The 24,216-nt window shown below is 48.5% G+C and overlaps 1 protein-coding gene across 5 annotated transcripts in view; it reads left to right on the forward strand.

Annotated features, from left to right (window-relative positions):
* The window catches only part of FLT4 (fms related receptor tyrosine kinase 4), a 52,971-nt gene extending 32,579 nt beyond the window's left edge, over nt 1-20,392 (forward strand). For 4 of the 5 annotated variants that reach the window (XM_053566978.1, XM_053566977.1, XM_053566979.1 and 1 more), the window contains 9 exons: nt 8,164-8,258; nt 8,649-8,771; nt 9,823-9,934; nt 10,790-10,889; nt 11,246-11,351; nt 12,110-12,255; nt 13,271-13,391; nt 14,220-14,305; nt 18,639-20,392. In XM_053566978.1, coding sequence (XP_053422953.1) covers nt 8,164-8,258; nt 8,649-8,771; nt 9,823-9,934; nt 10,790-10,889; nt 11,246-11,351; nt 12,110-12,255; nt 13,271-13,391; nt 14,220-14,305; nt 18,639-18,831 — 1,082 coding nt within the window. In that variant the 3' untranslated portion in view covers nt 18,832-20,392. Of the gene's footprint in view, nt 1-8,163; nt 8,259-8,648; nt 8,772-9,822; nt 9,935-10,789; nt 10,890-11,245; nt 11,352-12,109; nt 12,256-13,270; nt 13,392-14,219; nt 14,306-14,566; nt 14,823-18,638 lie in introns of those variants that run through there. The other variant, XM_053566980.1, reaches the window with a different exon arrangement.
* The last annotated feature ends 3,824 nt before the right edge of the window (nt 20,393-24,216 follow it).

The raw sequence follows: 24,216 nt of genomic DNA on the forward strand, positions 1-24,216 counted from the left end.
ATCTTTTCCTGTGGTTGAATAGTGCTCCCATAGCATACATACACCACAGTTTGTTAATTCACTATGGGCTGATCAGTACTGGGTTGCTTCCACAACTTGGCAATTATGAATTGAGCTGCAATAAACATTCTGGTGCAGATGTCTTTGGGGTAAAATGATTTCTGTTCTTCTGGGTAGATACCTAGTAATGGAATTGCAGGATCAAATGCAAGGTTGACTTTTAGTTCTTTAAGAATTCTCCACACTGCTGAGGCAAGAGAATCGCCTAAGCCCAGGAATTGGAGGTTGCTGTGAGCTGTGTGACGCCATGGCACTCTACCAAAGGTGACGAAGTGAGACTGTCTCAAAAAAAAAGAATTCTCCATACTTCTTTCCATAAAGATTGTATCAGTTTGCAATCCCACCAGCAGTGTAGAAGTGTTGCCTTCTCTCCACATCTACACCAGCATCTGCAGATTTGGGACTTTGTAACGTGGGTTAATCTTACTGGAGTTAAGTGATATTTCAGAGTGGTTTTGATTTCCATTTCTCTGATGATTAAAGGCAATGAGCATTTCTTCATGTGTTTGTTTTTCATGTGATTGATCTGTCATCTTCAGAGAAGTTTCTGTTCGAGTTTCTTGCCCACACAGAAATGAAATTGTTTGTTCTTTTCTTGTTGATTAATTTGAGGCCTTTGAGGCCATTTGAGAGTCTCTGTAGGCCTTTGTTGGATTCACAACATGCAAACATCTTCTCCCATTCCAAAGACTGTCTGTTTGCTTTGTTTGTAGTACTCTTAGCTGTGCAGAATCTTTTTAGCTTGATCAAATCCCATTTATTTATTTTTGGTGTTGTTACAATTGCCATAGTGGGGGGAGTCTTTCTCATAAAATCTTTTCCCAGGACAATACTTTCAAGCATTTTCCCCACACTCTCTTCTAGAATTTTTATTGTTTTGTGTCTTAAATTTAAATCTTTTATCCAGTGAGAATCAATTTTTGTCAATGGTGAGAGGTATGGGTCCAGTTTCCATCTTCTACATGTGGCTAACCACTTCTCCCAGCACCATTTATTAAATAGGGACTCTTCCCAAGTGCGTGCTTTTATTAGATTTATGAAAGATCAAATGGTGATGTGTGGCTGGGCTCACCTCTAGATTTTCTGTTCTATTCCATAGATCTGTATCTCTCCATGCTGGTTTTTTTGTTTTGTTTTGTTTTTTGTTTTTTATTAAGACAGTCTCACTTTGTCACCCTCGGTAGAGTGCTGTGGCATCATAGTTTACAGCAACCTCAAACTCTTGGGCTCAAGCAATTCTCTTGTCTCAGCCTCCCTGGTAGCTGGGACTACAGGCACCCACCACAATGCCTGGCTGTTTTTCTTGTTGTTGTTGTTGTTGTTGTTTAGCAGGCCCAGGCCGGGTTCGAACCCAGCAGCCCCGGAGCATGTGGCCTGTGCCCTAACTACTGAGCAATGGGCACCACCACCCCAATGATGTTTTGATCACTATAGACTTGTAGTGTAACTTAAACTCTGGTAACATTTTTGTTGTTGTTGTTTTGAGATAGACTCTCACTCTTTTGCCCTGGGTATAGTAGGGGAGGTGTCATCATAGCTCACAGCAACCTCAAACTCCTAATCTCAAGTGATTCTCTTGCCTCAGCCTCCCGAGTAGCTGGGACTACAGGCACACACCACTATGCCTAACTAATTTTTTCTATTTTTAGTAGAGAACGGGGTCTTGCTCTTCCTCAGGCTGGTCTGAAATTCCTGACCTCAAGGGAAGCACTGGCCTTGGCCTCCCAGAGTGCTAGGATTACAGGCGTGAGCCACCACACACAGCCATAAATTTATTTTTTAAATTTAGGCACATAGCACTGCTTATTAGATGGGTTGTCATAGGTAATTTGACTTAGACTATATTTAAATTGTATATTTAAACAATTTTAGTATTGGGTGATTTAGCACGAAAACTTGGCAGAGTTTTTTATATTTAATTTTTTGTTACAATTAGTAATTTTATAAACCAGTAAGTCTGTTTATTAGAGTTTGGGGAATTTTTATCTAGTCTAAATGATATGATTTTAAAATTATTAGAAACCTTTATTTATAAATGCTTGTCAGGGTCTTTTTATTCTTTTTTTTTATTTATTTATTTTATTCTTTTTATGCAGTGCTTTAGAGATGTTACATGCCAGGATATTATTATTATTATTATTTTTTTTTTTGCTTGTAAAGAGTTTTTAGAAAATGTATTAGAATTAAGTAATTAGCTGTGGAAATGACTTAAAATGATCATAAAGACACAAATGACAAGGAAATTGGTTATTTTTGTGGATTATCATAATTTAACATAATAATCATCATTATGACAATAATATATTTAGAATATTAGAATTTTAGAAATCTCATATGATTTTGAAACATATATTAATAATATTTATAAAAGTATAATTTGAAGAAAATTGTACCTCTTTTTTGACAGTGTTTTTTATGTAATTTAATATGTTAAATAAGCCTATTCATTATCTCTCCTTTGGCTATAGTAGGGGCCCTCTGTACTATCTCAAAGTTACTGTGAGGTCAAAAAAGGACTTAATTTTGAATGTGAAATTTGATTTTAGGAAGACTGTCATTTATATCAAAGGTTTAAAAACAATTGCCCAAAATAGGCCATTATAAAATAATAATCATTTATTTAACCAAATTGATAATTAAGAGGTTTTTAAAAATAAAAATTCTTACTTTTTGATAGGAGACAGTTTTTTAAACAATTAACAGTCCTGAAAAACCATTAGACACAATTTGTGTTTCTTTGTAGCTTACTCAAAAGTGAACAAACATATTTTACTATCTCATATTAATATTACGTGAAATTTTTTTAAAGAAACAAATGAATTTTATTTTTAAAAATATCAATGTTAAAGTTAATGTTAATAAAACTTTGTAAGTAGGAGTGGTGCCTGTGGCTCAAAGGAGTAGGGCGCCAGCCCCATATACTGGAGGTGGCAGGTTCAAGCCCAGCCCCAGCCAAAAACTGCAAAAAAAAAAAAGAAAAACTTTATAAGTAAATTAATTTCTGTCAACTTTTGATCACCATATAAGATTTTAATAAGCCTTTTATATTTTTTACAAATTTTTAAATTTGTTATATTCAATTATTTTTATTTAAAGCAATATTTTAAGTAACTTTTAAAGTATCCTGAATTATTTTTTAACAAACACCTTTATATCTTTATAACTTTTTTATCAAGATGTATTTTTTTATACTCAGTACTTTTAATTGTAATATTAATTATTAATAACTAATGTTTAATGAAAATCCTAGGAAATAATTTCCAACTGTTATGTATTAGTATTTATGGATGAAAACTATTTTATAATTTTTAATTGTTTTAAACATTATATATTAAAAATTGCACTTCATGATTTTTTTAGAATATTTTAAAGCTATTTTTGTTAATAGATTTAAATATATTTAGTTTTATATCATGTAAAAATACAATATCAAATCATCTTAAACCTGTGTTTAGTAACTAATGTTTAGTATTTTAACTAATTAGTTAATGTAACATGAGTTTTGATTTTAAATAATTGAAAAGAAATTTGTAATTGTGGTACAGGTACCCTCTTTAATATCTCTCCTAGTTGTCCTGGATCTCACCTAACTACATGACATCCAACATTGTTATGAAAGTCAGGGCCTGTCTGATTTTGGAGTTTATATACTAGATGTGTATGGCTCAGGACAGAGAGCTGTGAAAATAATGTGTTAGGGATTGAATCCCTCCCAGAATAGCTGGAAGGCAAAGCTGGTCCAGGGAGGGGGGTCCAATATTGAGCTTTACTCGTCTTACAGTTGGTGGTCTAGGTGCCGAGAATATGTCCCCAAGCCTCACCACAACCACCTGTTGTAGACCCTAGACTCCAGAGGCTCAAAATCAAAAACATAATCTCACAAACAAATTAAGCAAGTGTTAAAAATGTATAGAAGCAGTGGTTTTATGACCTTAAAACATGTAGTAGAGGCAGCATAAACCTGTCTGATCAGTAGACTCAGACAGAAATGTCTGATATATTTAACTGACAATTTTGAGGTTATTTTTATTTTATGTTATTAACAATTTTTAAATTGTTGTACTTAACTACATATTACCCCATGTATGTAACACATATAGGCACACAGAGAGAAACAAATCTTATAGTTTGTTTGTGACGGAGTCTCACTCTGTCGCCCTGGACAGAGTGCCTTGCTTCTCAGCAACCTCAAACTCTTGGGCTCAAGTTATCCTCTGAACTCAGCCTCCCAAGTTGCTGGGACTGTAAATGCCCAGCACAACACTCAGCTAGTTTTCCTATTTTTGGTAGAGATAGGGTCTCGCTTTTGCTCAGGCTGGTCTTGAACTCAGGCAATCCACACACCTTGGCCTCCTAAAGTGTTAGGATTACAGGCGTGAGCCACCACCCCCAGCCAACTCTTATAGTTTTTATACTACAAAGGATTTTTATTTGTTGGCTTTCAAATTATTTTTAATTTATCCTATTAATATTTTAATTATGTCTTTTATTGTCCTAAACAATCATTACTTAGGCAATCCTACATTTTTTTAACTTATTTATTTTTAATTTCAGATTAATATAAGGGTACATATGATTAGGTTACTTTATTGGTGTTTGTTGGGTAGAGTCCAAGTTGTAGTTTAGCCCTTCACCCAGGAGGTGCACCCTATACCCTGACATTGTACCCTCTATGTGAGAGTTTACCAAACCCCTCCCCACTTCTCCCTTCCCCTGTCCTTGAATTTAATTGTGTTTTTCTCTCATGTGGGCAGGTAATCTGCAAATTTTATTTTTAAAGGGATAACTCTAGGTGAAATAAGGTAGAAAATTCATATCTTACAGAGAATTGAGACTTTAGGCCTAAATTTTGTGTAATCATTGTTCAAACCAAGAAAAAAGGTATTGGTAAATATCTAGTTAAGACAAAATGGTCAGGAAAAGCACCTTAAACAAAGGTAAAGCTATATGTAAATTTAAAATAATGATAGCATTTTTGATGTATACAGGTAAATACCCTTATAAATGGAGCTTTTGTGTAGATGTAAATTTTTTATAAAATGGTTTTGGAATAGTCAATTAAATGTCATAAAGATGTATATTGGACAGCAGCTTAGTTTAATAGGTGTTCTTTTAACTTAGCTATTGTTCTTTTGGTTAAAATTATTGTGTTTAGGGTAGAGTCCATTAGAAAACTGGGCAAAGAAAACATTTTCTTACGCCTGAATTCAGCCTGCATAAATCTGAAAAAAAGTAAGCTTATTTTATCTGAGGGCCTGCTTTTTACAAACATTTTCTCCAGGATAGCATTTTTTTTTTCTTTTCACCTTTAGGACAGAACAGCAATTAAGCCAAAAAGTTAGTCAATTTAATTTTTTATTATTCAATAACTTAAGCTTTTTATGTATGTTTTATAAAGTCTTTTAAAAGAGAGAACAAAAATATTGAAACATTTTTAGAAACTTCTATACCTTAATAGGCATCCCTGGGCTGTGTGTGGTGTCTCACACCTGTAATCCCAACACTTTGGGAGATCAAGACAGAAAGACTGCTTGAGCCCAGGAATTCAAGACCAGCTGGAACAACATAGCAAGACTCCAACTCTATAAAAAATAAAAAGTATTATCTGGGCATGATATCATGTGCCTGTAGTCCTAGCTACTCGGGAGGCTAAACCAGAAGTATTGCTTGTCCAGGAGTTCAAGGCTGTAGTGAGCTATGATCACACTGTCATACTGTGCTCCAAACTGTGCAACAGAGAGAAATCGTCTATTAAAAAAAAAAAAAGGCAATGCCTGTGGCTCAGTGGGTAGGGCCCTGGCCCCATATACCAAAGGTGGCAGGTTTGAACCCAACCCTGGCCAAACTGCAACACAAAATAGCCGGGCTTTGTGGCGGGCACCTATAGTCCCAGCTACTTGGGAGGGTAAGGCAAGAAAATCACCTAAGCTTAGGAGTTGGAGGTTGCTGTGAGCGTGATGCCACAGCACTCTACTGAGGGCGATAAAATGAGACTCTGTCTCTAAAAAAAAAGGCAGGCATGCCTTGATGACACTAATTCAGGGGCCCGCATTTTTAAATGCACTTTTTGAATTACAGTGTCATTTATTTGGAATGTTTTACTATAATTTTAAATTATCTTTGTAAGATTTTGTTATTTTTGTTAAGCGTTGGTTGTTTCCAATGCCTAATATTTACATGTGTATAGGTAGGCTTAGCCAAAAGGTAGAGTACTCAAGTTTTTAGAAATTAAAGATCTTGGTTTGGCACCTATGGCTCAAGCGGCTAAGGCACTAGCCACATACATTTAAGGTGGCTGCTTCGAATCCAGCCCAGACCCACCAAACAACAATGATGGCTGCAACCAAAAAATAGCCAGGCGTTGTGGTGGATGCCTGTAGTCCCAGCTACTTGGGAGGCGGAGGCAAGAGAATAGCTTGAGCCCAGGAGTTGGAGGTTGCTGTGAGCTGTGATGTCACAGCACTCTACCCAGGGTGGCAGCTTGAGGCTCTGTCTCAGAAAAAAAAAAAACAAAAGAAAAGAAAAGAAGGATCCCATTTTTAACTTGAGTCTTGGCTTTGGCTCTCAGATTCCCTTTATCATGTCAGCCAATGACTTTTCTCTACTTAAGTGTGCAGGAAAACAAAACAAAAAAACTAGAACACAAAAATCCCTGCAAATTTTTAAAAAACTGAAGTACCCCCTGTAGTATTGTCATTTACTGCCAGTTTCTGCCTGACCAGGTCAGACATCGAGGCCTCTAACTGGATCTAAGCCAGTTAATTTTGGGCTCCAATCCCGGACCCAGTCCATTTTTTGTCACGTCTTCTAAACTCAGTTCAGATTAAAAATTTTCTCAAACTCAGATGGCTCAAAGCACAAATCTCTGGAGCTTCAGAATCTGAGAGAGAACATACTTACTGTGTGATCCCCAGTAGCAGTGAGAGAATAGTTGGCAAACTGAGTGATAGATACATTGCTTGGTAACTTGGTACTCCTGGAAGTCACTGGGACTTCTACTTCAGATGCCACATCTGCTAAAAGAAAAACCTTAGACCAGGGGTCCTCACACTTTTTTAAACAGACGGCCAGTTCACTGTCCCTCAGACTGTTGGAGGGCCGGACTATAGTTTAAAGAAAAAAAATCTATGCACACTGCACATATCTTATTTTGAATTAAAAAAAAGAATGGGAACAAATACAATATTTAAAATGAAGAACAACTAAAGTTAAATCAACAAACTTACCAGTATTTCAATGGTAACTATGGGCCTGCTTTTGGCTAATGAGATGGTCAATGTCTGGTTCCATATTTGTCACTGCTAGTGTAACAAGTGATGCAAGTGTGCACCAGTTAGTCCCAAGACTGAGAGGAGGAGTCGAGAGACAGAGAGCAGGGGAGTCCAGTCGGAGAGTGCCATGCACATTCCGCACATGCGCACTGTAGCAGGGCAGGCAGCAGTGGCAAAAACACCCGGAGGGCCGGATCAGTGTCCTTGTCCTTGCAGCCGCATGTGGCCTGCAGGCAGTAGTTTGAGGACCCCTGCCTTAGACACAGACAATTTAACAGTTTAATTGAACAAAGGGTAATTTGCAAATCATGTAGCCTCAACAAGAATAAGTTTGGAGAGACTCTGTACTACCTCATGGTCCAAGAGGATTTATCAACACAGAAAAAGGAAAGCGATGTACAGAAAACAGAATTGAGACAGAACAGCCGGGTTGCTTGCAGTCTGGCGAACCTATCTGAACACGGTTTGAACAATTGGCTTCCTTTGATTAGCAAAAACTTCGTGATTGGTCAAGAGTAGGTTATAGTCTGTTTGTACATCCAATTAGGTTACTAGTATGGAGAAATTTCTAGCCCAAGCTTTAAAAAGGTAAGGAGGTCGCTTTAGGTTAAACTTCACAGGCCCAATGGTACAACAGTGTTCACTACTCTGGAAGTAGTAAGTGGGTGTCTCAGAGAGAGGGGGCTGAGAGGCAGCAGAGGGAGCTGAGATGTTGGTTAAGGGCCCAGCCTGGAGGGAGGCAGTGAGGGCTGGGTGAACTTTCATTTTGAGGTTGGGTAAACGATGGAAGTCATGGGAGTGGTTCCCCCTGAGACCACCTCACTCTGTACAGCTGAGGACCTGTGGCTGAGCCCCCTGACCATGGAAGACCTTATCTGCTACAGCTTCCAGGTGGCCCGAGGGATGGAGTTCCTGGCCTCACGAAAGGTGAGCTCCCCCAGCAGGCCCTCCAGAGGGCAGGAAGGCACAACCCCACCAGCATGCCATGATGTGCTCCATTCTAACCTCAACGTTCTGGTCCATTAGCATCTCTCCCATTTTGCAGAGGGGGAAACTGAGCCTCAAGTGTGGAATAGATTTCCCAAGTCCTCTTGGTTCGTCCACAGCAGAACTGGGTGTGGGTCAGGGTCTGTCTGACTCCACAGACATCCCTCCAGTTCCACAAACCCTTTCCGTGACTAGTCCTAGAGATGCACAGAAATCTTTTCCCAAAAGAACAAGGCTCAGGCAGGGCATGCCCACCTTGGAGCTTCAGGCATGGGTCACCCCGGGGCCTGCACTGATGCCTCCTCAGCCCCTCACTTCCCACGTTTCTAGTGCATCCACAGAGACCTGGCTGCTCGCAACATCTTGCTGTCTGAAAGCAATGTGGTGAAGATCTGTGACTTTGGCCTTGCCCGAGACATCTACAAAGACCCTGACTATGTCCGCAAGGGCAGCGTGAGTGCAGGCCACCAAGAGGAGGGGAAATAGGGCTGGGGAGGGAGGGGAGGGATGGGACTGCAGACCTTCCTCCCATCCAGGAGGGGTGGTGCTGGCACAGGGTGACATGAAGTCTTCCAGGCCAATAGCTAACTGCCAGGGACTCACTTCCCCTGGTTGCCACCAACATCCAAGGGTCTGAGCCTACAGGGGACCCTAGTGATCTGCCCATGGAGGCACCCAGGAGAAGGGGAGTGAAGACAGGAGTTGACAAGCAGGTCCACAGTGCTCCCGTTGGAGCTCATGTTTTGCCCAGTGCTGTGGTCCACATGGAGGCCTCTGACTCCCTGCCCTCACCCTTTGGGGACCTGGGTGTGCAGTAGCATCACATGGTGTCTGTCCTGGTACTGGCCCTATCACAGGGCAGTACGTCCATGCTCAGGAGGCAGCATGCGTCTCCTTGGTAGAGTCCAGAAGCAGCAAGGCAGGGAGCTTCTGGTGCCAATTAGGGCTCTGCCCCATCTGTGGAAGGAGAATGAACAGGATAGGCCCAGGCTGTGACCGCTGGGTGGAAGTGAGGGTCAGGGGTACATCTGCAGAAGGTCCTGAAAGCTAGGTTGCAGGGCTGCCAGGGTGGAAGCAGAGGCCAGTCAGGAAGGGCCACAGCTCTTAGGCCTCCCAGGCATGAGAGAGAGAGAGGATGGAGAAGAGGCACCAGGAGCCACAGGAGGAGAGGTCAGCAGGGACAGCCTGGCTCCTTAGTGTGGGGACAAAGAAAGTAGACAGAGTACATTTGTCAAGGGAGCTGGGAAGCGCATGCAGGGGTGCTGCTTCCTCAAGGGCCTGGGGTGGAGGAGGTCGGGCAAGTACCCCACCCCCACCCCCAAGAGAGCTTAAAGGAAGAGCAGGGCCTGGACAGACCAGGAGCAGCAGCAGGAAACGCCTTCCATCCTGGCAGAAGGGACCTGGTGACTGGCAATAGGGCAGCAGGTAGTGGTGATGCCTGAGTGTCAGGCCTCAGCCCCCTCTCCCCGCCCACTGTGGGACACACCTCCCCCACCTCCTGCAGGCCCGGCTGCCCCTGAAGTGGATGGCCCCTGAGAGCATCTTTGACAAGGTGTATACCACACAGAGCGACGTGTGGTCCTTTGGGGTGCTGCTATGGGAGATCTTCTCCCTAGGTGAGTTCTGGGGGGAGCCCAGCTAGGGGATCACCCAGCTCCCAGCTGCAAGATGGGCCCTTCTGGTGCCAGGGATGGGTACCTGGAGGTGGGTACCAAGGTGGTTCTCAGCCCCCACCTCTCCTCAGCCTGGCCTAGCCTCCAAGAGGACTAGGACATGGGCCACCCTGGTACCACTTCTGGAGGGTGTGAGCTCGAGCCCATGGCAGGACTAGCCAGTTCACACGGCAGGGCAAGCCAGTTTACATGGGAGGGCCTGCTCACCACAGGCTCCAGAGGGAGCCCAGTGCCCATTCGGCTGACACACCTGCTTAGGAGCTCAGGACCCAAATGCAGGGTGGGGGAGGCAATGAACAAGGGGAAAACTTAAAATATTATCAAATGGCAACAGGGATACGTGTGATTACTGAAACTGGTCGGAAGAGCACGGGAGCCCTGGGGCTCGTGTGAGCCAGCGGGGCCCAGGGAGGGAGGACAGGGCCTCCTGTGTTGGAGGTGGGAGGGTGCAGGCAGGCGGTATCAGGTGCAGCAAGAGGCAGGGGAGGTTTGTGGAAACTGGCTGTGTGCAGTGATCTTGCCCCAAAGGATCCTGGCCACTGTGATTTCCATTTGTTCCATGAACAAATTCATGGAGGCTTAGGGCATCTGTAGCAAGTGGGTAGCATCATCCTGGTTTAACCTCATGAAGAACTAGAGCTGAGAAGGCAGTGAGTTGCCCGGGCCCCCAAGTAGAGCACAGTGGGCTGAGCCACCATCTCCATTAGCTAAGGGGAGTGGAGGGAGGGATGATTTGAGGAGGTGGGCTGAGCAGTGGGTAGCCTGCCATCCACCAGCCTACACCCTTCCTGCTGTCAGGGGCCTCCCCATACCCTGGGGTGCAGATCAACGAGGAGTTCTGCCAGCGGCTGAAGGACGGCACCCGGATGAGGGCCCCAGAGCTGGCCACTCCTGCCATGTGAGTCTCCCCCAGCCCTGCAGGTGTTGGGGCAGGGAACGTGGTGTACAGATGGGCATGTGAGCACGAGCAGGGGCCATCAGGGAGGCCAGAGTCAGCAAGACAGGCCACTACCCTCAGGACACATGGATAACCAGGTACCATAAGTGATGGGCACCAGGCAGGAGGCCCGGCGCTCTGGAAACACCTGACAGGAGCCTGAGGTGGGGTGATCAGGGACTGAGCTGACACTGAAGGAGCAAGAAGCAGCTGGAAAGGGGGGACCTCTAGCAGGTGTGAGGGCCCCAGGGAAGGCTGGGGGGGCCTGAGGGCAGGGCGGGCAACCTTGGACCAGTCAGCAGCCTTCTTTCCTGCAGACGCCACGTCATGCTGAGCTGCTGGTCTGGAGACCCCAAAGCGAGGCCTGCATTCTCAGAGCTGGTGGAGATCCTGGGGGATCTGCTGCAGGTCGGGGACCAGCAGGTGAGTCTGTCTGGGCCTCTGGTCCCCCTAAGCTCTGCCTATCTGTGAGCTGTCCGGCAAGGTCAGTGCATGCCCAAGTGGACACACAGGCATCTTCCTCTTGAGCACACACCCACTTGTGCCTACTCTGGATGCCATCCAGTGGTCAGAGCCAGTCCCTGCTCGTGGGGAGTCCCAGGCTGGTCCTTGCAGGCATCACTGAGCTGTGCCCCTCACCTTGCACCCACCTGGTCCCTGAGCACATGAGCCCCTGAAGTGCATGTCCTGGGGTCTCTCCTCACATCGTGTTCCTCAGGACCCAGCTCCTGACAGGCACCCTGTGTGCTGGGGTCTAGGAAGGACTAGGGAGCAGCCTGCTGCTCAGGGCTTGAGGGCTGGGGTGGGCAGTTCCACCCTAAGAAGAAGATGGGAGTGCCAGCCTGGTTCCTAGGGCTGCAGGTGCAGGAGTGAGGCTGTTCATCTGTGTCCCGGCCCACTGCCTGCCTCATCCATAAGTGGGGCACCAGGTGAGCTGTGGGGAACTGAACAAGGCTGGCATCAGGAGCCTTCCACAGCCTTGCCCCCTCACCTGCCTCAAGAGCTGAAACATGGCAGGCTCTGGCACCAGCTTATTTCATCCTCAGAGCACACACTTGCCGGCACAGCACTGTGACCCTACTTCGGGGTAAAGAGCCCACACGATGCTGAGGGCAAGGGTGGGGACCAAGGGGCGGGATCTGATGGTATCTGGCTCTGGCTGCCTCTCCCATCTCCGCCAGGAGGAAGAGGACCATATGGCCCTGTGTGACTCTCAGAGCTCAGAGGAAGGCAGCTTCCTGCAGGCATCCACCACTGCCCTGCATGTCACTGACACTGATGCCGATGACAGTCCTCCAAGCCTGCACTGTCACAGCCTGGCTGCCAGGTCAGCACCAACCTGGGTCCGGGAATGGGGCAGGGAACAGGATATGAACATGTTGTATTTTATCCTCCTGAGTCATTGAGGAAAGCAGATTGCAGCAACCTGAGAGATAAGTATACTCCACCTCAGAGAGCAGAGTGGTCTTAAACGCCCACAGGGCCCCATGCTGTTCTGCAGGCCTGGTCCACTTCAAGACTGGGCTCCTCAGTCGTCCCCTCTGCCCACTAGCATCCTCTACTCTCTCAGTTCTGGCCCCCAGGAGGTCCCAGCCCAATGTCAAGGGCATATCTCACAGGAAGGGGATGTGGAGTGGGCTGTGTTTAGGCCACACTCTTCAGGATCTAATCACTGATTCATCTTGGAGGCAAGTCTGTAAGGCCACTGTCAGGGACCCTGGGGCCAGGGAAGGCTGCTCACTCCCCACACGCGGGACCTGGAACTTGGCCTGAGTTCCCAGAGTTTTAGGTCAGAGGCCTCTTGCTCCTGGGCATGTACAATCTCACTGGTGCTACTGAGATCCAGGCCCTGAGAGTCCTGACCCATCTGCCCCAGTGTGGGGCAGGGCCAGGCCCTAGGGACAAGAACAGAGCTGGATCTTGCCATACTTCTTCCACCAGGCCCCCGACCCCCCCCCCCCCAACATGCACACATGTGCACGCATGGTCAGGCCAGTCAGTGGCTTACACAGCAGACCTGCCCCCTGGCCTAGGCTGAAGGCCACACCTGGAGCTCCCAACCCCACGCCACAAGGGGCTGGACTGTGTGCCTCTCACTATAGAGCACAGCGGAGGGCTCAGAGGAATGCAGGCAAGGTGGGACAGGCTGCGCCCAGGGCCCCTCTGCTGGGACTGCATGGCAGGTATCTGAGGTAGGGTCCAGGAGGAGCCCCAGTCAGCACCCAGACTCAGGCCCCAGGCTGGCCCTTCCTAGGAGAAGAGGGGACAGAGGAGAGTGGGGGGTGCTTTCAGGAGGGTTGCTGAGGTGTGTTTATTCAACACTTTCTGATTTCTCCCCACAGATATTACAATTGTGTGTCCTTTCCTGGGTGCCTGGCCAGAGGGATTCAGACCCAAGGTCCCTCCCGGATGAAGACGTTTGAAGAATTCCCCATGACCCCAACAACCTACAAAGCCTCTGTGGTATGGGAAGGGTGAGGCCTCAGATCAGGGCCAGGGCAGCCTCGGGGAGGCAGTGTCAGGAACTCCTGAGGCAAGTGACAGAAACCAGCACTGACTTTTTAACAGAAAAGTTTGTCCTTTGAAAATATTATACTCAGAGAGGAGGTCAGCATGGTGGGTCTTTCCCTCCTGGGAGGCCACAGTCCCCCAGCCACTCCTTTCCTGGCCCTCATGGCTCCCACACAGGCCTCCCCAACAGTACAGAGACCCACTTGGTGGGAAGACAGCTCTTCTCCTGGTGGCTCTGTGCAGGAGTCCTGGACGCACTCAAGGAGGCTGGTTGGCAGGGCCCAGTGGGGGCCCTTGACCCGGGACCTGGGCTTGTGCCTCCAGGGCCAGATAGAGACCTTGAGGCTGTCTAGCTCTCTGCAGTTTCTACACCAAGCCACAGTGGAAGGGTAGCAAGGCCACTAAACTCGGATGTGTCTCCTTACTGATGGTTCTTCTAAGCAATGAGTTGCCAGTTTCTTTCGTATCCTCTCCCTGAGTCTCCTGGGATTCTTGCTCTTCCTGCACCCTGAGAACATGCTTGGGCACCTTCTAGGCCCCTGGCATGTCCCACAGACCAAGCACAGCCCCCTAGCTCTGTTTCTCCTTCTGTGGCGGGGACCCACATGTCACCCGCATGTTCTGGGGATGGAACAGATGCCTTGTTTCTGGCTCATTTCCCACATGGACTGGTGTTATGTCAGCAGCTTGGGTTCATGATGGCTCATCCTGGTGGAGGGCAGTTGCCCTGTGGGAGGGTATTATTGGGGGTCCCAGCTGTGGCTTGTTCTCTGCACGCAGGACAACCAGACAGACAGTGGGATGGTGCTGGCCTCAGAGGAGTTTGAACAGATAGAGCACAGGCAACGACAAGGAGGCAGGTTCAGGTAAGGGCTTTGGAAGCCTCCTCCCAGCATGTACTGGCACTGCCCTCCCCAGGAGGGGCTGGAGCAGTGCCCATTGTGGGACACTGGGGCCTGGGTGTTGGGCACTCTTCCCAAAACCTTCGTGGCTCTATTACTTTTCCGCACGTTCAAGGCAAGCTGCCCTGAGACCCAAAGCTTTTGTCTCACCGAAGGAGGCCCTTGTGTTACCATGCTGGCCTAGCAGTGCCATGCTGGCTCCGGCACCTCCCTTTCACCTGACAGATGCTCAGAAGCTGCATCTTTGTGGAATCCTGTGTGACACACCTCTCTGCAAGCCAGGGGGAGGTCACCCTCATCCCTGAACCCCCAGCCCTTCACCCAGTGGCCACAGAAGCCAGGCACATGCTGTAACCTGAGCTGGCAGGTGTTACATTGTGATAACAGAAATACCCACATATGCCTGTATAGAGGGTGACTCAGATAGATGTTCTCCAATTTATCCAGCAAGATAGCCAGGGGAAAAAAGTTCTAGCCAACTTGAATATTTAAACTTTTAAGAGTATAGATAAAAAAAGAGTTAAATGTCTTTGAAAGTGTTCATTTAATTTATTTATACACACTTGTTTAAATAACAGGATCTGCAATGTTTTAGAAAACATCGGTCCTTCCCACCTTCTTCAGACCATCTTACTCATACCATCCACTTGCACCTTTGACATCGTGTCTGTCAAGAGCCCCTTTTGGGGTCATCAGACACATTTTTCAAGAGCAAATCTTCTCCTTACACTGCTTCTGAGCCAGTATTTGTTGTCACTAAATATTTCACCCTATACCACAGTTTTTATTTGAATAACATGAGGATAGTTGACATCTTTTTTCACCTTTCTTGAAGGTATATTTATAATCTTTACTGATTAATCAACTACTTGGTAGCTTATTCTGCCAGCCGCAAAGGGCATCTCTACATCCCCATTAGGCCTGGGCAGCTGGGACTATGCCCAGTAATAATGACAGTCTGTTTTATGCATCTTTCCTGCTTTTTTAAAAAATTGATTCTATCAGATGATTTCTACTAATAACCTAATTTGGAGAAATTAATAATAGGTAAATTTACAGAAATAGTGTTTGGTTAATGTTTCTTTACCACACAGCATTTTTTCATTAAAAAACTAATTAACCGAGCTCTTCAAGGGGATCAAAGAAGCCCACTCAGCCCAGGCCTGTGATATGATCAGGAAAAAGACCCCATGTCCATATGGGGACTCAGCACCAGGACCAGCACAGCCAAGGCTGAACCACAGCAGAAAGAGAGTCTGATGGGTACTGTCCCATGACAGGAGAGCATGGCCATGGTGCCAACGATACAGGCTGGGGGGTGACAGAGGAGGCTGTGCTGGTGAAATTTGAGGCACTGGGGCGACTGTCTTGGGAGGGCAGTGAGCTGGGAGGGAGCACTGCACTTCAGAAGTTTGATGGTGACAGAAGAAAGTTTCAGAAGATAAAGGTCCTGCAGAAGGAAGACAGAATTCAGAAGAAGACAGATACACACCTACATCGACTTGCTTATTACAGAAATAGCACCTTACTATAGTGACAACAGGGGGCACTGTTCTTTTCACAAGTTCTCTTGGAAACACATCGTGATAAGCCAGGAAGAGGCACAGCAGATCATGGGCAGGTGCATTCCTTTGGCATACAGAACATTCCCCAAACAGGCTCAGGGACACAGTGTGCCTTGGAGGGGTCCATGGGGAGAACAGGCCAGTCCTTTCCTGTTTCCTGGTCAGCACTTGCCCCGTGGGAGTTACCCTTCCTCACTTCTGGGTTGCGTCATCCACCCCTTTCTGCGGCTACATGAGATGCCAGATCCTATGCCCCGTGATGTGATGCGGTGTTTCATCGGAGTATGTTGGTGAAAGGTGATTTGGAAACTCTGGGCTTGTGTTTGGTCAGCCCAGCTGCATGGAGCAGCCAGTGGAAGGCCCATCTCTATATGGGTAAGAGACTGGCTGGCCCCCAGTGGAATGACATAGGATGTGAATGGAACCTTTGAAAAGAAGAATGTAGTCTAAGGAATTAGAGGAGATGAGAAAAATGTGGCTCCAACATGGCTCTTTGGAGTGAAAAACCAACCTTGGGAGCCACCTAACTTCCCTTCCAAGCTATTTCTGGTGTAGGAAATTCCAACATGAATAATCATGAACAAAAAAAATAAGCACTATTCATACAAAGTTATTATAAGTATAAAACAGAAAATAAGAATTAAAACTTTTCAGTAGAAAAAATGTTAATGAAAGAGAGGAAAACTCAACACTCCAACATGAATTAAATAAAAAAAATAAAAATAAAAGTGACACCATGAATCAGAAGTGCAAACAGACTAGAAATTGGCAAACGATATGAAGATACAAAATGTGAACTGACTGGCCAGTGGTAATGGCACAAGCCACATACACCAAGGGTGGCGGGTTCAAACCCAGCTTGGGCCAGCTAAACAACAATGACAACTGCAACAAAAAATAGCCAGACATTGTGGTGGGCACCTGTAGTCCCAGCTACTCAGGTGGCTGAGGCAAGAGAATCTCTTAAGCCTGAGAGTTTGAGGATGCTGTAAGCTATAGTGCCTTGGCACTCTACTGAGGGCCACGTAGTGAGACTTTGTCTCAAAAAAAAAAAAAAAAAAAGGTGAGCTGACTAAATTCAGAAAAGAAATTGAATAAAAAATAAAGCCTCTCAAAAATGAAGACTAGGGCATGAGAGGGACAACATGTATGACCAGACTTAGAAGACAGACATGAAGAGTCAAAGCTCGGCTCAGCTCCTGTGGCTCAAGCAGCTAAGGCGCCAGCCACATACACCTGAGCTGGCAGGTTCGAATCCAGCCCGGACCTGCCAAACAACAATGACGGCTGCAACCAAAAAATAGCCGGGCATTGTGGCGGGTGCCTGTAGTCCCCTACTTGGGAGGCAGAGGCAAGAGAATCGCTTGAGCCCAGGAGTTGGAGGTTGCTGTGAGCTGTGATGCCACAGCACTCTACCCAGGGCGACAGCTTGAGGCTCTGTCTCAAAGAAAAAAAAAGAAAAGAAAAGAGTCAAAGCTGAAATAAAGAAGCAAAAAGGATCAGAAAGAAAGTGACAGGTACAGAAGAGAGGCAGCATATGTAAAATTAGGGTGCCAAAGGAAGAAAATGCAAACAGTAAAATAGAACTAATAGTTTTAACTTTAAATTACAGATAACTCCCTTAAGTAAATTTTAAAAAGACCTGAGTCTACATATTGGGAGGACACCTGGGAAAAGTGACCTAGAATAGTAAACTCTGAGATATATTATTTGATTTTCAAGATAAATATTCTGGGAATTCAGGCAAAAAGCCCAAGTAGCTTACAAAGGAGAAAAGACAAGGATGGCAGCCTGAATAGCAAAACAACAATAAATCAACATCTTCAAAAAACTCAAAGCGAGAGCCAAGGATGGCACAAGATGGGGTCGAGGTGGGGACCACAATGTGTCCTGGGCCACCATGAGTAGCTCAGATTTCATTCCAGGAGTGATGGGAAGCCACTGCAGGGTCTATTGGGAGGACAATGGCATGTCCAACTTGAAGCATATTTTTTTTGGTTGTTTGAGGTCTTTCTTTTTTTTTTTATTTTAGATTAATATAAGGGTACAAACGATTAGGTTACAATGTTTGCATTTGTTAGGGAAAGTCCTTGTCACAGTTGTGTCCCACACCTAGGAGGTGTGCCATATACCCTTACATTGTCCTCATTAGGTGGGAGCACACCGATCCCCTTCCTTATTCACCCCCAACTTGAGTTCCAATCTGAAGAATCTTTTGAGGGTTGAACTATGGGAGGCAATGGTGGAAGCTGGGTGATCCTCCAGGAGGTCGTCACAGGGCCTGCAAGGACACAGCTCATTCCCCAGTAGGGGACAGGGAATGGAGACGTGGGCACACATGCCTTTTGAAGTTAGAATGGATAGGACTTCCGGAAGGATGGATATGTGGTATGAGGGAAGGGAGGAAGCAAGGACCACCCCCAGGTGCTTGGCTTGACACCTGAAGGCATGTCAGTGCCATCACTGAGACGGGCCAGAGTGAGTAGGAGCTTGGAGAATGAAATCAGATGTTCTTCACTTGCCAGGCCTGGGACAGAGAAAGCTGTAGTGAGTGTTTGCCAGATCAAATCCGTCTGGATTGCTCTTTAAGTACAGGCTGTGTGCACAGCCCAAAATCTGTGAGCATACTTCATGCTCTGGCTTGTCTTTGGTGATTCTGATCAGACCTTGACCCAAGGCTGGTCTCTGTCTCCTCTCTTTTCTTACTGATGCCATCTTCTTTATCTTGGCAGCTGTAAAGGACTTGATGTGGATGTGACCAGGGCACACCCTGACCCCCAAGGGAGGTGGCAGACGCCTGACCGGGGGGCCCAAGGAGGCCAGGTGTTTTACAACAGCGAGTACGGGGAGCTGTCCCAGCCATGCAAGGAGGATGACTACACCCCACCTGCCCGAGCGCCCTTCTTCACAGACAGCAGCTACTAAGGCAGCACTGGACCAGGGCCCTCTGCTCTCTGCTGACCCGGGGCTACAACAGTGGGGGGCCACAGCCCAGGCCAGCAGAGAGCTGGAGACCCAGGTTGGAAACTCATCTCATTTAGCTCTGGCCACAGAGGAGCTCCCACTTCCTTCTCCGCAGCCTCCCCAGCTAGGAGAGCAGGACTCCAGGCTCAGGGTACCACGTCTGCCCAGGGCCACCCTGCAGAGCCCTCCGGCCCCATTTCCCTGTCAGACTCACATGCCATTAAGGTTGGTGCTCACAGGTGTGGCCCTGGGCTAGGTACCTGCACAGAAAATGTCCCCTAGGTTACCTCCTTTCAGCACAACGAATGGATGGCAGCCACAATCTCCCACCCCCACCCAAAACACTGCCCTGTCCACAGGCAAACACAGCTGCCCTCCCTGCTTTCTTCATCACCACTCCCAAAAGGCTGAAGGGAGTTACTATGTTTCCTTCTCAAAGCAACAAGTGATGAATCTGGAGGTTCCTTCCTTAGCCCACCCACATAGCTAACTGTCCCATGGGGCAGCCGTCTGTACATGATGGACTAGTTCCAGAATAAATCAGCAACCTTGACCCTGAGTGTTGAGAAGGACCCTTCAGTGGGTCTTTTTCATTAGAACTTTGGAGACTATTTCAGCTGCTGTGAACAGTTTCCTTTTCAAAATTCAGTCTGAAAGGAGCCCAGGGACACTGTTACTAAATCTAGACAATTCTTGACCCCAGTCAGGGATCATCAGGGTAGACACTCACTGGAGAAGGCCCCCAGCCCTACCTGCCTGGCTCAGCATTGGAAGAATCAGGTGATGGTCTAGAGCTGCCCTGCTTGGTTCTATCATCTGGGGCACCTGCCACAGTGGTTGTTGTGAGATAAGCACTGAGTTCCACCAAGGAGGCCCTTAGGGCTGGCAAGAGGGCCTACCGGGCACTGTACAGTGCTACTCAGCAACTAGTGGGTGTTCTTGGGGTCCTGGCTGGCCCTGGCTCATGCCTGACATGGGTACCCTAGCAGGTCAAGCCTCTGCCCTCACAGGGGAACAGCCAGAGACCCCTCTAAAGGCTGAGGCCATCCTGCCCAGGCCTCCCCCGACTAGGAGAAAGACCCTCCACCTGTTAGTTCCTGGAGACTGAACGCCCCCCCAAGCCCCAGCCCCACCCTGACAGACACCTGCAGGACAGGTGGCAGCATGCTAGCAGGGGCTTGCTCAGCAGACTCCAGTGCAGTGTTATTCCATGTAGGTTCCATGGATATATGACTGTAATCCTTGTCCCCTGGGTCCCGTCCCCTCCCTCTGCACTTCATTTGGCTATGGGACTTTCGTCTCAGGCCATCCCTGTGGAAGTCCCGGACTGCTGTTGCACAGAGGACCCAAGTGGGGTGTGGAGGGTCCCGCCCTGCTGGCTTGCGGACCACTTTTGTCATCTCTTCTCCTGTCATGTAACTCACCCAAACATGTACTGAGGAAGAAAATCTACGCCTTTGTAGTAGAAAATGTTCTCTGAAAATATCGAATATATTTAACAAGAGATAATAATAAATTTGATGCCAGTCTTGTAGTCTTAGCCCTCTGTAGAATTTTTTTTTTTTTTTTTTTTGGCTAGGGCTGGGGCTGGGTTTGAACCCGCCACCTCCAGCATATGAGACTGGCGCCCTACTCCTTGAGCCACAGACGCTACTCTAGAATTTTGATTTTAACCTTCCTTCCTGCCAGGTCTTCAGCCTGGAAGAAAGTGGGGCCAGAGGCCTGGTCCCTCCGCGCAGGGGAAGCCGAGCAGTCCTCCAGGGCCGCCGGCAGGGGGCGCGCGCGGCCGTGCTGTTCCCACCCCTGGCTCCCGGGTGGCTGCTTTACCTGCAGCGTTACGTGGCGCTTGATCCCCGCCAGCTGAGCCACGTGCGCCCAGGCCCCGAGCCCCAGAGGTCCTAGACCCCAGGCTCAGCCGAGGGAGGGACCCGCAGGCCGGGCACGGGAACCGGCGGGAGGGGTGTGCGCTCTCGAAGCCGCCTCTCCTGTCTGCTGCCCGCCTGAACCCTGAGGTCGGGAGTCTGGGCTGGGACCCCGGCTTCGGTGCCCGCTCGGGGTGAAGAGCTCCAGCCAAAGCGCAGACCGCCTGGCGAGCCTGCAGTGTTCGTGGGGTCCTCCCGCCCCAAGCCGCCGCCGTCAGGGTGGCTGCAGGCTGGGTAGTGACACTGGCCCTCTGGACGCGGCGTCAGCAGGCTTTGCAGGACCACGAGGTGGCAGCAGCCTTGCCCGCGGGCTCTGCGCAGCCTGGAGCCAGGAGCGGACCGGCAGGGCTGGCAGCACAGGGCCGTGAGACCCGCGCTCTATAGAGCAAAATGGAATCCAACCACAGGCAGGAGACGGAGGTCGCCGCCGTGGCGTGCAGGCTGGAGCTCCCAGGCTGGCCTCTCCCACCTAGGGCCGTGAAGCCTCTGTACCACCTTGCTGTGAACTCTCTTGTGGGAAGTGTGTGTGTGTGTGTGTGTGTGTGTGTGTGTGTGTGTGTGTGTGTGTGTGTGTGTGTGTGTGTGTGTGTGTGTGTGTGTGTGTGTGTGTGTGTGTGTGTGTGTGTGTGTGTGTGTGTGTGTGTGTGTGTGTGTGTGTGTGTGTGTGTGTGTGTGTGTGTGTGTGTGTGTGTTTCTTTTGTCTTTTGCCAGATCAAATCCGTCTGGATTGCTCTTTAAGTACAGGCTGTGTGCACAGACCAAAGTCTGTGAGCATACTTCATGCTCTGGCTTGTGTTTGGTGATTCTGATCAGACCTTGACCCAAGGCTGGTCTCTGTCCCCTCTCTTTTCTTACTGATGCCATCTTCTCTGTCTTGGTAGCTGTAAAGGACCTGATGTGGATGTGACCAGGGCACACCCTGACCCCCAAGGGAGGTCGACCTGGGGGGCCAAGGAGGCCAGGTGTTTTACAACAGCAAGTATGGGGAGCTGTCCCAGCCATGCAAGGAGGATGACTACACCCCATCTGCCCAAGTCCCAAGTGTCTGCTTCACAGACAGCAGCTACTGAGGCTGGACCAGGGCCCTCTGCTCTCTGCTGACCCGGGGCTACAACAGTTGGGGGCCACAACTGTTGAGAATACAGAAAAGACTCCATATGGAGATTAGACATTTTAACTTCCCAATGTAATTGATTGATTGAATTTAGCTACTGATCCAGGATACATATCTCAACCCAGGTGTCAGCCAACAGGGTGTCCCCACACAACCACAACTGCAGTTACCAAACCCCAAAACACATGTTGGAAACTGGCACCTCCCACACTGGTTGGGGGAGAGGCTGCGCAGGTGCTGCACTCACACTTCTGGGCTGCTCTGGTCCTGCCTGGGCTGGACTTTCAGGGCTGGGCTCAAGGGTCTCCCTAGGTCCCAGCTTCCCCTTCCTCCTGCAGAGCACTGGGCACTCCAGGCTATGGGAGGAGGCAGGGAAGTCACACCAGGCAACAGGATGCTCCTACCTCAGGGATCCTTTGGCCCCTTCTGTCTCTGAAGAACTTTTCTCATCTCGTCTCAGGCTCCAGCCCTTCCCTGGGTGCTCACCATCCACAATCCCTCTGCCTCCCCCCCACCCCTCACTCTATTAACTTCTGCCAGAGAGCCCTTAGTCATATACTCTGGGAGAGACATGGAGGCCAAGGACAGGCTGGAGTGCCCCTGGATGCCACTTGTTTTATCCTAATGTTCCCACCGCATGGGGCACTGCTTGGCTGAGGGTTTGCACTCTGGAGGCAGAGCTCCTGAGTGTCCACTTGGAGCCGCACATGGTCCCAGGCCCTGGGACACAGAGCTCATAGGCCAAAGCTCTTGCTGTGAGAAGTGACTGGTGAGGGAGGGAGCAGGGGGAGGGGGAGTAGTGAAAGGTGCTGACACTGTAGGGCCCAGAGTTAGGAATCTGCTTCTTATTTTAAAGCAGCAAGGGAGTGCTGGGAAGGCCTGATGAGCTCTGGCTGATGTTTATGCTCCAAGAAGAAGGGATGTGGAGGAGGCGAGTAAGGAGACTGGTAGCATTTGTTGCAGGGAGCCTGGGCTGCACCAGGGTAGGCCCAAGAAAGCAAGAATGACTGAAAGCCCCGGGGGCAAGAGGTGTCCTGCTAGTAGTGGTTATCTGGTGCCCAACCCAGTGCAGAATTCGAGAGTTATGCAGGCTGGATACACAGACAGAATCCTTTTCCCAAGGGGTCTTCACCAGCACACGTCCTGGGACCTTCCCCGCCTGAGGCCCTGGGCATCCTCAGCTGAGGATGAGCTTCAGCAAAAGTGCCGGTCAGGCCAGAAGGACAGGGTGAGGCAGGATGGGGACAGAGAGCCCGACCCCTGGGAAGCACAGGGGCCAGATAGGAACAGAAAGAGTCCACAAGAGAAGGGAGAGCACACGTGAGAAGCCACTGAGCCTGCAGGGTGGATGGGAGTGCTCGCGTTCGGGGACCAGAAGGATCTCAAGAGGCAGCGGTTAGGCCTAGAGGCATGGACATCCTCATACCTACAGGATCCCTGCCCTTGAAGCTCACTTTCATGGAACATGGGAGCCCAAAAAGCAGCTTCTAGCATACACTACCCCCTTCCCTCACATGCCCCATCCCAGCCATTCCAGCAGGCCCAGGTCAGTTCTTAAAGTTGAGTGCTGAGCCCAGATAATCAACCACAGTGTCCAAGGTGCTAGCTCATGGCCAGGTGACTGGGGCCATCCCCCAAGATCTTTACATGCAGATTCAGGGAGGGATGGCAGCATCACTGACAGGAGGGCCACCCTCCAGAGGACCAAGGGAGGCCTGGGTCTCCTGAGCCACTGGGCAGACAGCCTAGGCCAGGCTGGGCTCCAGGGGCTGCTCAGGGCTGAGAGTAGAGGGTGAGTGATCTGATGTAGCACTCTAAAGCTGGTGACCCTGGGTTCAGCACCTCCCCTCAAGGCTTCAGTTTCATATGTATGACTTGCCACCTTGCAGGGCTTTGTTGATAACAATCACAGTGGCCCCAGTGGTCCTGAAGTCACCACATGGAGGAGGAAGACTGCCCTAACAAGTGATGTGAGCAGTGGCATCAGACCCAGCCTTGACTCACCTGCCCACTCATGCATCAACTAACATGTGCTCCCAGGAGCCCCCTAGTTACCCATCTGCAATGGACTGGCTGTGTCCCCCAAAAAACTCTTATGTTGAAACTCTATTCGCAATGCAACGGCGTTAGGAGGTAGGGCCTTGTGGGAGGTGATTTGGGCATGAGTGTGGAGCCCTGCGGAATAGGATTAGTGCCCCTATAAGAAGAGGCCAGAGAGCTCCCTTGCTCTCTTTGCACCATGTAAGAATCCAGTGAGAAGTCAGCTGTTGGCAAACCAGGAAATGGGTTCTCACCAAACACTAGCTCCTG

The sequence above is a fragment of the Nycticebus coucang genome, chromosome 17, assembly GCF_027406575.1.
Source record: "Nycticebus coucang isolate mNycCou1 chromosome 17, mNycCou1.pri, whole genome shotgun sequence".
NCBI classification, from domain to species: Eukaryota; Metazoa; Chordata; class Mammalia; order Primates; family Lorisidae; genus Nycticebus; species Nycticebus coucang.